Source organism: Rhinolophus sinicus, chromosome 4 (assembly GCF_057876585.1).
Source record: "Rhinolophus sinicus isolate RSI-liver-muscle chromosome 4, RSI-T2T, whole genome shotgun sequence".
Taxonomy (NCBI): domain Eukaryota; kingdom Metazoa; phylum Chordata; class Mammalia; order Chiroptera; family Rhinolophidae; genus Rhinolophus; species Rhinolophus sinicus.
Genome location: NC_142504.1, coordinates 22,837,223 through 22,853,120, shown reverse-complemented (window position 1 = coordinate 22,853,120; position 15,898 = coordinate 22,837,223). Strand labels below are relative to the sequence as shown.

The 15,898-nt window shown below is 33.7% G+C and overlaps 1 protein-coding gene across 2 annotated transcripts in view; it reads right to left on the bottom strand.

The window, feature by feature from the left end:
• Positions 1–3,146: 3,146 nt before the first annotated feature.
• The window catches only part of CRPPA (CDP-L-ribitol pyrophosphorylase A), a 217,447-nt gene continuing 204,695 nt past the window's right edge, over positions 3,147–15,898 (bottom strand). For both annotated transcript variants that reach the window (XM_074340804.2, XM_019727133.3), the window contains one exon: positions 3,147–3,461. In XM_074340804.2, coding sequence (XP_074196905.2) covers positions 3,357–3,461 — 105 coding nt within the window. In that variant the 3' untranslated portion in view covers positions 3,147–3,356. The remainder of the gene's footprint in view (positions 3,462–15,898) is intronic.

The following is a 15,898-nucleotide window of genomic DNA, read 5'->3' as shown; positions in this document are numbered from 1 at the left end:
AAAATGATATGTATTTTTCATCTATTCTGTTTATTTTTGAATTAAACTTTTAAAATAACTTCAATTTTTCTTCTTCCAAATGGTTTTCTTAATATTTTAATTAAAATAGTATGATTTATGCTTCCTTGACATAATTAATTTAAACAATAAAAGGAGTACAAAATGCAGATTCACTGTAAGAAAATGTTCTACTGCAACTTGATTTTTATAAAATGATCATTGTGTGTGTGTATATATATGTATATATAGTAAATATATATATATGTATACATATATACAAATATATATATATAAACACACGCATAGTAGAATTTAATAGTTATAATTATAACAAACTACCATGGGAAAAGAGTTTGCCTGTTAAACCAATGCAAAATGCTTAAAGTAACTACAGTAAGAATTATTCTGAGTTGAATATAGGTGTCTGATTTTTATCTGTAAATGAGTATATTTGCAACAAGTGATCTGTCACATCGAACAGCTTTATATATATAAAAAGAAAAACCTACTACCTCTTACCAATATGAGTCATTAATCAAACCACTGATCATACTGTTAAATTCCTAAAAAGGCTATCTTTAAATTACACTCAATTAACGAGCATACATTTAGAAAGCAAATAATCTTTTCACAAAACTTTTCCCAGGTAGAAAGAAATTTCAGCAACCCTGAGGCATAATTACTATTATTTAAGGGATTTTAGAAAACAAAGTAAAAGACAGTTCTCATGAAAGTAATTAAGTTTACAGACGCTGTGATGAAAACGTAACTGTAAAGTTGCCTCTGGATCTCTTAAACAATAAAAACAACTAATTTCTCTTTCTCTCTTGGTCACTAATTCTCTCCATTCCTTTCACCCTTAGCTACAATTTCTGTATGTTGGAAGATGGCTGGACAGGCCAAAGCTTCCGGACTTTCCTCTGGTGACTAGGCGATCTGCCCTCCTAGTCTTTTCCTCCAGAGCTCATGCAGAGCCTCAGGCTTATTTCCCACAGCCTCTCTGCTGGATGTCCCTCACCAGCAATCATGGTTACAGGAAGATGAGCTTAAAATATTATCAGTGGTCCTGAGTTAAAGCCCTGCCTTTTGTTATTAGGCAGCCAAATGGCACTGGGCAAAGCATTTCAGATCCTGGCACATCACTTCCCATTGAAACAGTAAAAGATGTGGGGAGATTTCTTTATTTGCAATGTTGTGAACCACTTATAAGCTATAAAGAAAAATAATTTACATGTTATGATGATGGTGGTGATAAGTTTGGACACAATTTAATATTTTATTAACTAAACTTCATTACACTAAGTGCTTCTAAAGCCTAGGGTACAGTCATACTAATTGCTCCTGCATAAATTCTTGTCTGGTGTAACATTTCATTATTAAGCTGAACTCTTAAGAACTTTGCCAGTACTCAGTTGATAGAGTGATTTTGCTGTGCCATTAGATATGCCCAGTTACCTGCCTTGTACTTAGAGACACTCACTTTCTCTTTAAAAGCTTGACAGCATTTCCCAATTTGCATTTACGAGCAATTTCAAATTCTTTTTTTTTTAATTAAAGTTTATTGGGGTGACAATGGTTAGTAAAGTTATATAGGTTTCAGGTGTACAATTCTGTAATACATCATATATATATATATATATATCACACTGTGTGTTCACCACCCAGAGTCAGTTCTCCTTCCATCACCATATATTTGATCCCTTTTACCCTCATCTACTAACCCCCTCCCCCCTTACCCTCTGGTAACCACTAAACTATTGTCTGTGTCTGTGAGATTTTGTTTCTTCATTTGTTTGTCTCATTCCTTTGTTGTTTTCAGTTTTATATCCGTGGAACTTGAGATTATTATGCTAAGCGAAATAAGTCAGACAATTTCAAATGCTTAAAACATTTTTACCTGAAGACTTCTTCAACAGGCACAAGATGAGAACCTTTCACAACATAACTGAACCACTGACATAGACATTCTAACCAAAATCCACACATTGCCCATATATTATCACCCTCAAGATTTGAATGAAATTATTTATTTCTTAACATTCTGAGAGAGAGAGAGAGAGAGAGAGAGAGAGAGAGAGAGAGAGAGAGAGAGAGAGAGAGAGAAAGTAACAAGCCCAGGAACTTAGATCCAAACTGCAATGAAGGAACACATTTCATTCAGGACAATTAATTATAATAATTACACCATGTCCATTATTTTCTACCCACTATTACTTAAATGTAAAATATAAACTCTCCTACTAATATAGATACTTGAGAAATATAGAAAAAATCATCCAGTAGGTTAGGAAGAAATTCCACAAGGTAGACATTTCATAGAAAATGTTTCATGCAACTTTTATAGTTACCATATGCAGCCTTAGCACTGGAATAATCTGATCTAACGTATTTTTAGAAAGTAAATGTAAAAATGGAATAAGAGGCCTCTCTAATGGCTAAATGCACATAATTATAAAATGCAATGTACGGGAAAATCATCAGCATTTAAGATGTGTATACACTAGTGGAAATTTGAAAGAATCAGAACTTGATTTAAAAAGAGAGCAGTATTGTTTAAAAAAAAATTAAATTCTTGGATATGAAATGACTCCTTGCCTTTTAGAAGAGGACTAAAACTTGGGATTGACCAAAGTAAGTTCAGTTTTATGAAGCTTTCCAGTCTTCTTTTAAATTTATTCAGAAAAATCAGAGACCTTTTTAAATGAGTCAAAATTATATTTCATAAACCAAGGAACACAGCCAATTTTAAAACAGTAGAAAAGCAGGAGAAAAACATGGCCTCTTCTTTAGGGATCAGGAATAATGTGAAGACAATGGTGAGATATCCGAACCAGAGTTCCCTGCTATTTTGCTATTTCCTTTTTTTTTTTTTTTTTTTTTTTAGTGGGAAAAAAATTAGAACACAAGTCAATATCACATGGTAGAGGAATATTTCAGAATTAAGAATAATTCTGAATCTTATATATTAGCTTCACTTTAGTGTGATTTACTAATTAAATGGAGATAATAGTTCAAGTTTTCTAAATTCTCATTCCTTGAAGGATTAGCTCACCCATCATTATTTCTGTTTGATCTTTCACTCCTTGAAGAAAAGATTATGGGAAGGCTATTATTTTCCATTTTATTATTTTCCATTTATCTATTCCTTTCTGGTTCAGGCAATTTAATTTGACATGCACAAAAGTGAATATTTTTTTCATAGATATAAACACTGATACACTTTTATAACCTAAGCATCATATTCTAACAATTATGAGACACAGAAGACAAACATTCTACCATATACAATAGGGAGAGAAGCACAAAAGAGATATTTAGGTAAGTGGTTCTGACAACTCAGGAGGTAATTGTGCTCTTCATGCTACCAGTAGCTGACCAACCAGTCCGGAATTTCTTTCTTTAATTAATGTGGCAATAATAGTGGCACCTTGCCTTAAACTGTCCTGTAGCTTCTGCTCATCCTGAAAAGAAAGGATAAAACAATAATTACTTCTGAAAGAAAAGGTGTCACACATTAAATTTTGTAGTTATTTTTCTTTTTCAAATTTATTTATTTATTTTGAAGTAACCCTCCCGCACCACCTCCCCCCCGCAGCTTTATAGAGCTATAATTCACACATAATACTGTGCAAGTTTAAAGTGTAGAACACAGTGATGTGATGTATGATAGACATATGTATTGTGAAATGATTAAGACAATAGTTATAACCTATCACTTCATAGAGTTACTGTTTGGTGAGGGAGGGTGTGAGAACATTTAAGATCTATTCTCTTAGCCACTTTTGAAGTATACAAAATTGTTAACCAATATCACCATGCTATACATTAAATTCCCAGAACTTATTCACCTTACAACTGGAAGATTGTACCCTTTGACCAACATCTTCTCATTTCCTCCACTCCTCTGCACTTAACAATGATCATTCTACTCTGTTTCTATGAGATCTAGGGACCACTTTTCAACGTCCACTGCTCTCTGGACTCAGCATTCTACAGAACTCAGGCCATAACCATAGGCATGGACTTGCTCCCCCAAATAAAGGAGAAATGCTCCTGGAAACACTTTTCATTGAAGACAAAAGAAATATCTGCTGTAGTTACTAAGAAAAACACGGACACAATTTCAAATGCTAAGAGTATGAATCAAAAGATTATTTTCTTTCAATCCAATATCTGACCAACTTTCATTCTTCACTGAAGTGGGAATATTTCATCGATGATGCAAGCCTTTTCTTCATCTTGTGTCTGAGTGTGCTCCAACAACAGACTTTGTTATAAACTGTGAGCACTGGTGTGTGTGGGGGCGGGGGGCCGTAGGGAGAACCTGCTTGTTTATGAAGCAGAGAGCCGGCAAATTTGTGAAATGAATTATCTCACAAGTTGCTAAGATGTGGTTTAGCCTTTGAAAGCATATTGCCTATTAAAATATGTTTATGAGGCTTCTCGAAGCTATGAGGGGATGATAATATGAAGGGAAAATGGAAACAGAGCTAATATCTCTAAGGTCTCTGTGTTATGAATTGTGCTATGTTCAAAAAGAAAGATCCGATAACCAACCTCTAAACTTGGCAGCATCCTTAATGCCTTATCCCAGTGTTAATATATCACTAGGACCTACAACTTCTACCTCCTTCATGTTTTCTGAATCCATACACTCCTCTCGAACTGCTGCTGCTAGCACACGACCTCCCTCCTGAATTACTGGAACAATCTCATAAACAGTCTCTCTAAAGTCTTATATACTGTTCTACCCTATTTTCTACACAGCAGTCAAATACTTTTTTAAAAAATACAGATCTGAGCACGTCACAATCCCGCCTAAAATCTTCTGAAGGCTCTCTTTAAACTTCAGGATCAAGTCTGAACTCTCTACCTGGTAATGAAAAGAGTCTCTTATCCTTCCAGCCTCTCCCTTAAAACCACTCAAATCTCCAGGCCACACGGAACTATTTAAGATCGCCCAAGCCAGCCATTTTCTTAAGCTTTCATCCCTTTGCACGAGCTAATCCCTTTGCCAGAAAAGCTGTCCCACTCCTTTCTCAGCTTAGCTGACCACAGTTACTCTTTGTGGTTCCAACCCAGATATCAGTGACTTCTGAAAGCTACGTTGGCTTCTATCCTCCACTCAGTTTGGGTGAGGTGAATGTGTTTCCACAGCTGTGCGAGAATTCCTCTAGCACTCTGACTTCTAATAGTCTTTATAGTTGACCACTTATTCCACCAGATGATGCTTCTTGATGTAAAGAATTTTTCATTTTATCTTTGAATATGAAACACTTAGCTCAATGCCTAACACATGGTTAGCACTCCATAAATTCTAACAAATTCAAAGCAAAGGAGGCTCTATGATCAAGATATCATCACCCTTTCAGTTTAACCCATTTGTTAACAATGACCACTATTTCCTTACTTTGTGTACTCCTATTTGCATATTTAGCCAGAAGCCTTGGCAATAGTACAAAGAAGAACATTCTCTAAGCCTTACCACTGTCACCACACTTCCACCAGCCCAGGCCCTGGGCTCCTCATCTATGAGGATGGTGATGAGAGACCACCTCTGTTAAGCTCCTCTTTTCCATCCATTTCTCTTATTTAGTTCTAAGGGATGAAGCTGGGGAAGACGCACAAGAAGCTGATGGTGGCTACTTGGCTTCTTGCATGTGGGTTTTAAATGACATTTCAATATTGGATTTCAAATGTTTCCAGAATATCACAAGACTTAAATCACATAAAAGCAAATAATTCTAAAGCCAAATATATTTGGGTTTAAAATGTGATTCGCTTACATGGGAGTAGATATCATCCATGCCACATCATAAACAAAAAAATACATATGCTAAAATTGAACAAAATACAAAACTGCTATGGATACATATTTGTCACTCTTAATGATGAATTAATTACAATGTTGCAGGGTTAATACACATGAACTCACAAGTCTCATTTGTTAAATTAAGACATACAACAGATGATGATAATTAAGGTTTTCCCTTCAAAAATAAACCGAAAAAGGCTATCTGTAGTCCCTCTTTAAAACCAGTTTATACTTGTCAAAATGAAAGCAGCCCAGTAACAAATGAAGATATGAAAGATGGGGGAAAAAATCTGTTTAAGATTCTGGGGCTAGAAAAATCACATTTCTGTATCTTAGAATAAATCTTCTATGCTTATTTTGATAGCTCCATAACTCGGATATCTGCAGCTAATAAAGAATTTAAGTAAGAATCTTTTTAATGATTCATTTACTTCTGTAATTTTTTTGTAGGCATCATTTGGAAAGATTATAATTCAGTGGGAAGAACCTATGTTATTGCTTTCCCTTCTGCCTCAGCTCTATTGATCATTTTATCATTGAAAAATATGAAAATTTAACAATTTATTACACAAAATGGTAAGACACACACATACTCAAAAAATTCTGGTATGTACAGAGATCAGCTGGTCAAATAATTTATGGATTTCAAACTCATCTCACAATTCCCTATCTCTATAAAAGTATTGATAACACACATTTTAAAAAATGCAAACTCAAATAGATCTTTAAAACACATTTCTTGATGCCCGTGGATATGCAAAACAGTGTTTTTAATCCTTGAGGAGACTGGGGAACAAAAGAGCACTATATGTGGTCATTTTATCACCATTTACACATATATGTGTATATATACCTACATTCCGTTGTGTGTTTCGAACATTATGCAATGTTTAATGTTAACATTAAGTAAGCAAGGTCAACATGAACACTGAAAAATTCTGTTGATAATATGCACCCTTGATATGATGTGATGCAAATGGCATTTATCTTTGTGGTCTTCCTCTCCAAACCCATAACTCCAATGTAATGAGAAAAACATCAGATGAACTCCAATAGAGGGGACTTCTACCATATACCTGATCATTACTCTTCAAAACTGTAAAGTTCATCAAAAACCAGGGAAGTCTGAGAAACTGTCACAGCCAAAAGGAGACTCGGGAGACATGACATCACTAAAAGTCATATGATAACTTGGAACAAAAAAATAATACACTAGGAGAGGGGGTTATCACTTTGTCAGGGGTGTAAATGTCAAACTATTACATTTCTTTGTACACCTGAAACTAATTTTAAAAAAATGTGAACATCTAACTAGGCTATGTGAAATAAATTTAGATATAAAGAGGGTGAATGAAAGGTACAAAGAGGTATGAAAAAGGCAAAATTATGCAAAATCTAATAAAGTGAAAAACTATCCTTGGGCATGTAAAATAAATGTCATAAACTAAACAAATGGCTTTTTAAAAAATAATACCTTAGGTAGAACACTAAGGCAATCTGAATAAACTATGGACTTTAGTTAGTAGGGGAAACTGGGTGCAGGGCTTATGGGAACTCTGTACGATCATCTCAATTTTTCTATAAACCTAAAAAACAAAGTCTGTTATTTTTCAAAAAATGTAAGTATGTATACAACTGCAGAGTCCATAATGGACAAGAAATATGTTGGGAACAAGAAATCATAACTAATTTTCATCATGGCATATCAATATGATAGCTAGATCTTACAGTAGGCATTGAAAGAAAGTGGGTACCCAACTTCCACAATAAAAAATAAAAGAAAAAACTACCAAAGTTAAATTTATCAGCAGTTTATTAATTATCTGTAACTCTAGCAATTTCCAGGTTTAGATTTTTTTCTAGCAAAAAAAAAATAAATAAATAAGGTACCTTGATTTCTACACACTAGCCATAAAGAGCATAAACTATAAACCTGGTACACCAATGTTTATACACCCACACATAAAAATCATACATTTGTTGAATTTAAAGAAAAACAGGTAGATATTTAATGATATATGATGTGTGGAAGTCTGCATTATTGTCATAATTGTAATTGCCTGTTTTTATCATCCTGTTCACTTCATAACAATGTCAAACTTTATAGAAAAATGTTAAAAATTATAAAACAATAAAAACATAACTTCTAGCTGAAAAATTACCACACGTACACTTTTCCTTGAGTACAACTGGATTGCATAATAGAAACCAGTCAGAAGGGAAAAACAATACATTAGTCATATATCTTTAAATACAGAGAGGGAAAATATCAAAATACTAACAAGAATAATTTTGGGTGATGAATTTATGGTTATTTTTGTTTCCTCTGTGTTTTGCTATATTTTGAAAAGTTCCACAATGAACAAAATGTATTCTTCTAACAAGAACAATAAGTTATTTTAAAATTTAGTTTCAGGACTGTTTAAATTCAGGAAACTAAATATAATTTGTTTTCATATAAAATCAACAATAAAGTACACTGTCCAAATTACCAGGGAATATTATCTCCTTAAAAATCTTCAAAAAACTGTACAAAATAAAACACTTTTGTTTGAATATTCTAATCTTCAATGAAAAGTTCAAGAAAGAATCAAATTAATAATTCACAAGGTCTTAGCTACCTGCTGACTTAGAGTTTAAGAAAAACATCATGGAAGTCCAGCTACAAGTGACAACAAAAAATATGTATGTACTTAATTTTATTCAGTATGTTAACAATTGCTCATTGAGAGCTTGACATTTCTAACAGCTGAATTTTTAAAAACATTAGGAAGAATATCAGACAAATTATCAATATAAAATAGCTATTTTTAATTTTCTGTATCTTCAAAGTGAATTACTTAGGATTAGAATTCATCATGGGTTTTAGCTAGAAAACTATCATAGTGAGCTATTTCTCTATTCCTTGTAATTTCAAGATCAGGATAAAATATACTATGGTTAGATGAAATATGCACATAAGTTCTTATTACCATTATCTTTTAAACATATAAGGTAATTCTAAATTTACTCACTAGTAATTAAGTCTTATCAATGGAATCCTGGACTTTAGTTTTCTAGTATATGCGTGTGTTTTTCTTGGTTGATAGGTAGGTTTCCTTTTGAGAGTTTTTATATATATACAGGTGGTACCAAAAAGATGTATACACATTTTAAGAAAGGAAAAAACTTTATTAAAATTGTAATACTCAATATATATCGATAAGAAAAGATGAATATAAGTCGTGTGTGTGCGTGTGTGTGTGTGTGTGTGTATGTGTACTGGAGGTGCCAAAAAAATGTATACAAGTGGACACTTTGGTCAATGTTGCTCAAGCAGTAGTTCGCCGTAATCAAAAGTGTCTGGATGCTGATGGTAACCACTTTGAGCACCTCTTGTAATAGCAGAAATCAAACGTGACTTTCAGTCATCTTTTGTTAATGGTATATATTGAGTATCACAATTTTAATACAGTTTTCCTTTCTTAAAATGTAAGTACAATTTTTGGCTCTCTCTCTCTCTCTCTCTCTCTCTCTATATATATATATATATATATATAGAGAGAGAGAGAGAGAGAGAGAGAGAGAGAGAGATAGATACACACACACACACACACACACACACGCATACACACACATATATACAGTCTTCAATAGCAGAGTGAAGTCTTGATGCAGAATTCTCATGGGACTTCTAAGCCTTTGGCAAGATTTGGGAAATCAGGGAAAGTAGGAATTTTTTTATTTTCACAGAAGATTAAGAATGACAGCAGCACCTTCATAATTCATAGCAGCTCTTGTTTTCCCTCCTCCCCAACATCTGCTTCCCAATTTGAACAAGTAAAGCCTACAATTCTCAAAGTAAATTACTAAGAAGTTGCACCTTTTAAGTGTGTACAAATGAATGGTCAGTTTTCTATATTGCCTATATCTTCAAAATTCCCTACTTACTAACTAATTTGTCTCAAAGGACAAATTTTGACAAAACTATTACCAGTGTACATGAACTTGCAGAACTTTTTAAAAGATATATTTTAAAACATTAAATCCTATCATTGTATTACACAGCTCTCAGTACTTGCACTAAGCGGTGTAAACAAATTTATGGTATGCTATTAGAATCAAATTTACATGGATTTTGCAGAACACAGTCTCAAAGAATAGCAGGAAAAGCTATAACATCATGATTGTCCAAATCTTTATAGACAACCTGAAAGGAAATCTTTTAGAGATATTCATCCTCCATATACATCATTCCTAAAAAACACAATGTACTCTGTTAAAAGGAAAGCTATAAAGTTAAAACATATGTATATATATTTAGGCTTTAGATATCTCAGGAGATTACACAGCTCTTCTTGAAGGGTAAACATTACGATGTCTCAGCAAATCCCATACCTAAATCTTAATTCAATTTCCATGAGTTACAAAGCTGTCCTGAAACTCAGATGCTTATGTTTTGATATAAATATTCCTCCTCCATCCATCCTTGTTTTGATGAACTCATGCAAAAATTCTCTAAGTAAATGCCACAAAATTTCAAAGACTCTAAACAAATAAAAGTGTACTATCTATAGCTATCTATCTACTCATTCTATCTATCTATACATATCACTATATCTATTTATCCATAAAACATACAATTACAAAAATCCTTAGTTGTAGACTTTATAAACCTTTTAACTATTGTGTTACATTCATAAGATAATATCAAATAAAAAAGTGAAGAAAAAAAAATATACATTTTGCTGATATGGAAAAAAAAAAATCTAAAGGTAACACACTGTCCCCTAGTGGAGATAAAAAATAAATGTTTGGTGTTTGTACATTTCCAAAACTACAGGAAAAAGCATTCACCTATTAATAGATTTTGAGAAAAATAAAAGTCATCTCCAAATGAATGTTCCTCTTTCTCATTTGAGTGAAACAACTGTCTCCCAAAACCTAAATATTAAAATACTCATGAAAATGCACTTGGATTTACCTATTAACATAATCATCACACAGCAGTTTTCAACTCCTGTATTCTCTGTGCCTAGTATGACGCCTTGCATATACTGCAGGAGCTCCGTAAGTATTTGTGGAATGAGGTAAATAAGAAAAAAGAACTGGTCAGTAAAACTCTGGGGGGCAGCACTGCTACTTTGCTAAGTAGGAAAGACCTAAAAATGCAGTGCTCAGAGCCTAAGTGCAGTGGGGTAAAACAGGGGCAGCCAAAATCACCAGACGTCTGGCCTGAGAAACAAGCAGTTCATTATTGTGTCAATTATTTCTAGATCTGGGACTTGTCACACTGTCATACTTTATTGTCATACAACATCATTCATAATATAAATTCCACAACTTAATAAAGTGAAAAAGCGGTCTCATACACAATGTCCCTTTTAATTAGCAAAACTGTTTTGATCCTACACAACTCACCCAACAGTTACCAAGTCCTGCTAGTTTCCTATTGTGACATCCCTCATTAGACATACTCCAACCACTCACAATCCACATCCACACCATCCTGTATGTACCACAAACTTCAGCACAAATTTCATCTTAGCATTCAAGGCCATTCACAAACAACCTAATCAACTCTCTAACCACAGTTCTCACACCTTTACTATACAGAATCCACTTTTGTGGCACACTGGTACAATCATTATTATTCCTTTTCCATTCTAATAGTTTCCCAATAATTGTCTTTATACTTCACATCGATTTTCAAAGACCTGGCTGGGATGATTTCCTCCTATGAAATCATCTCTTTCTACTGAACATCAGTAATTTACATTACCACAGTTCTCACAATCTCTAACTAACAACATTTTTAGGTTTACATATGTATTGGTCTTATTTTCTTAGCCAAATTGTAGATAGTAAAAGACAACTCTCCCGCATTAAATTCTAACCTCAAATAAAGTACTACACCCATAGTAGGTATTCATTAAATATTTACTCACTGCATTAATTTGCTAATTAATTCTATAAAGATCTGCCTTTATATATAAATATTAAGACATGTTTGAAACATCAAAGTTTTTAGATAAAGGATACATCATTGTGGAAATAATCCCCTAAAAATAAAAATAAGATAAAAATCTTGTATCTGTACTTGGAAACTAAAACAATGTCAAAAGCTAGAATTCTGTCCTATATGATTCCACCTTCTATGAAAGAATGCCTGGTCTGGGAGTTAAGTGTAAGGGACATTGGTAAAATTACACTAATATGCCCAAGTTAGGGTGATAAAGGCACATGATGAGGTGGCATTCTCTTAGATGAGGTGGCTACATAAGCAGAAAAGCTACATATTAGGTGTTGGAGGACAATGGGTACTGTTTCTAGAATGCATGAGAAATGATAAGCGAAACAGAAAGATCATTCAGAAGAGTTTCTTCTTGAGTAGATGGCACAGGTGTTAGTAGAAAAACTTTTGATATTTTTCCTGAAGCAGAAATACTGGTTAATTTTCCCCATAAAATATAGTTTCAAATGTTTAATTACAAACTTAATGCAAGGAAAGAATTAAAATGGGTAATTCAAACATACCTTCTTGGTAGCAACACACATGCACGAAGAGAGAGAGAAAGAGAGAGAGAGAGAAAGAGAGAAAGGAAATTACTGTTACAATGGTTTTGAGCAGTTAAAAAAGAAAAAGATTACCGGTTAATGACCATTAGACTCTTAAATATTAGTTACATGGGTGAGTAGTTAGTATCCAAAGTCTTAATCTCAGAGTTTCACAGAAAAGTATTTATCATTGAATTAAAAATTATAATTCCTTCCAAGAAGGAAGCTTTGAATCGCAACCTACAAAAAAAGAGTTCTATCCTGACCAGACCAGTGCTAATTTTTATTAGTTTTAACTAGCAAAAAACTAGTCAGGCAAAGCTCTCTCCCAGAATTGAGAACAGAAACAGTTCTTTTTCCTGGAGAAGGCCACAGATGGTAGATTGCCTACAATACTTATTAGAAGGTAGAAACAAAACAGCCAATGTGTGAAATGATTTTCAAGGTGGGAAAAACTTTCTAGAATCATCAGAATTAAGTATCTTCTCTATTGGATAGCCACGTGCAAAAGAATGAAACTGGATTGCTATCTGTCACCATGTACCAAAGTTAATTCAAAATGGATCAAAGACTTAAGCATAAGACCTGACACAATAAACTGCATAGAAGAAAACATAGGTACTAAACTTATGGACCTTGGGCTCAAAGAGCATTTTATGAATTTGACTCCAAAGGCAATGGAAGTAAAAGCTAAAATAAATGAATGGGACTATATGAAACTTAAAAGCTTCTGCACAGCAAAAGAAACCATCAACAAAATAAAGAGGCCACCAACTGAATGGGAGAAGATTTTTGCAAATAGTGCCTCCGATAAGGGACTAATATCCAGAATATACAAGAAACTCATGCAACTCAACAACAAAAAAACAAACAACCCAATTGAAAAATGGGCAGAGGACTTGAAGAGACATTTCTCCAAAGAGGACATACAAATGGCAAATAGACATATGAAAAAATGCTCAACATCACTAATCATCAGAGAAATGCAAATCAAAACCACAATGAGATATCACCTCACCCCAGTCAGAATGGCTATCATCAACAAGACAAATAGTAACAAGTGTTGGAGAGGCTGTGGAGAAAAAGGAACCCTCATACACTGTTGGTGGGAATGCAGATGGGTGCAGCCGTTATGGAAGGCAATGTGGAGGTTCCTCAAAAAATTACGAATAGAATTGCCATATGACCCACCAATCCCTCTCCTGGGTATCTACCCAAAAAATCTGAAAACATTTATAGATAAAGACACATGTGCTCCAATGTTCATTGCAGCTTTGTTTACAGTGGCCAAGACATGGAAACAACCAAAATATCCTTCGATAGATGAATGGATAAAGAAGTTGTGGTATATATACACAATGGAATACTATTTGGCAGTAAGAAAAGATGATATAGGAACATTTGTGACAACATGGATGGATCTTCAGAGTGTAATGCTGAGCGAAATAAGTCAGACAGAAAAAGCAGAGAACCATGTGATTTCACTGATATGTGGTATATAAACCAAAAACAACAAAAGAACAAGACAAACAAATGAGAAACAGAAACTCATAGACATAGACAATAGTTTAGTGGTTACCAGAGGGTAAGGGGGGGGGGTTGGGGGTGGGAGATGAAGGTAAGGGGGATCAAATATATGGTGATGGAAGGAGAACTGACTCTGGGTGATGAACACACAATGGGATTTATAGATGATGTAATACAGAATTGTACACCTGAAATCTATGTAATTTTACTAACAATTGTCACCCCAATAAAGTTAATAAAAAAAAAAAGTTAAAAAAAAATGTCTTCTCTGAACTGACACTATGAAGTAAAGACAACATATTAGGTATTTTCTTATTTTCAATTTCAGGAAGATTTAAGAAGATGATTCAACCATAGAAGGGTACACAAAGTAGGAATAATTTTGTGACAAAATATTTCATGTATATGTTAAATAAATGTATTTTGAATTAAAAGCCTCATTGGGAGTGGTGTAAGATCTGTTTTTTCTATATAAAGCTGAATTAGATGAGTAGAAGACAGACTTGAAAATGTCTAGAAGACAGAAGAATAAAGAAGTGGAAATAATAAGAGAAGGATCAAGGCTTTAATTAAAGAACTAAATTATACAAGGGAAATCTGGGGAGGAAACACAATAGATATTGCAGAAGACATTATAAAATGTAGAAGAAAATTCCCTGATTTAAATAAAGATCCAAGTCTGCAGATAGACAGGTATAATTTGTGCCTTGCAAAAATCACTGAAAGCACTTTCAAAAGAAGTCATATTCAGATGACACATTCAAATTTAAAGATAGCACACAACACTGATTATTTTATTTTAATTAGATAAGAATGGCTGATGTGTTACTTTTTTGAATGCTAAATACTGCCAGAAAATGGGATTTAAGAGAAAAATTTTTACTCAAGAATCCAGGCCAACTGTCAAAGGAACAAAAAGAAAACATTGTGAAATATTCAAGGATTCTGAAAACATACCCATGAGTGCAGCCTTCCTTAAAAAAAAAGAAAAAAAAAGAAAAGAAAAAAAGAGTATTTAAAAACTTAACTGATCCAACAATGGAATAAGTGAGAGAAAATAAAAACAGGGACTCCTTTCAGTAACTTAACTTCAGGTGCATACCTAATACCAGACTATAAGCTATATATTAAGATGTAAATCATCAGATAAAAGGTCCCCTCCCCCCCTTTATGGAATATGTAGTCAGGCAAGACAGATAAACACATAAATATATAAATGAATTCATAATTACAAAAAGTAAACAACAAACCAACTTAGTATCAAAAATAAATCTAGCATTAGAATTTTCACGCACAAAACATTTTTTAAACTATATAAAAATATCTAAATAAACATGGAATCACAAAAATGAGCAAGTAAGACTACAGTATAAAAATATTTACATACTTAGGGCCTGCCCAGTGGCTCAGGTGATTGGAGCTCCATGCTCCTAGTGCTGCCGAGGGCGACCAGTTCAATTCCCACATGGGCCAGTGCCAGGTGGCTCAGTTGGTTGGAACGCAGGCTTTCAACCACAGGGTTGCTGGTTTGACTCCCTGACTCCAGCAAGGGACGGTGGGCTCTGCCCCCTGCAACTAACAACAGCGACTAGACCTGGAGCTGAGCTGTGCCCTCCACAAATAAGATTGAAGGGACAACAACTGGACTTGGAAAGAAATCCTGGAAGTGCACACTGTTCCCCAATAAAGTCCTGTTCACCTTCCCCAAATAAAAATAAACAAATAAATATTTACATATTTAAAAATTAAAAATAAAACTTTCACAAATGAAAAACATTGCTGAATTTAATCAAAAAAAAGCTCAAAGTATGGGTCAAACAAGAGATTAGACAAAACTGAAAAGAGAATTACTGAAACTGAAGACAGAGTTGAAGAAATTACTGAGACGTCAAATCAGAGAGAACAATAGAAAATGTAAATGTAGGATGAGATTTGGCAGACATGATAAAATTTCTAATGTATATTTAATCAGAATCCCAGAAAAGAAAACGAATAAGAATAGGAATATGGAGAAATAAT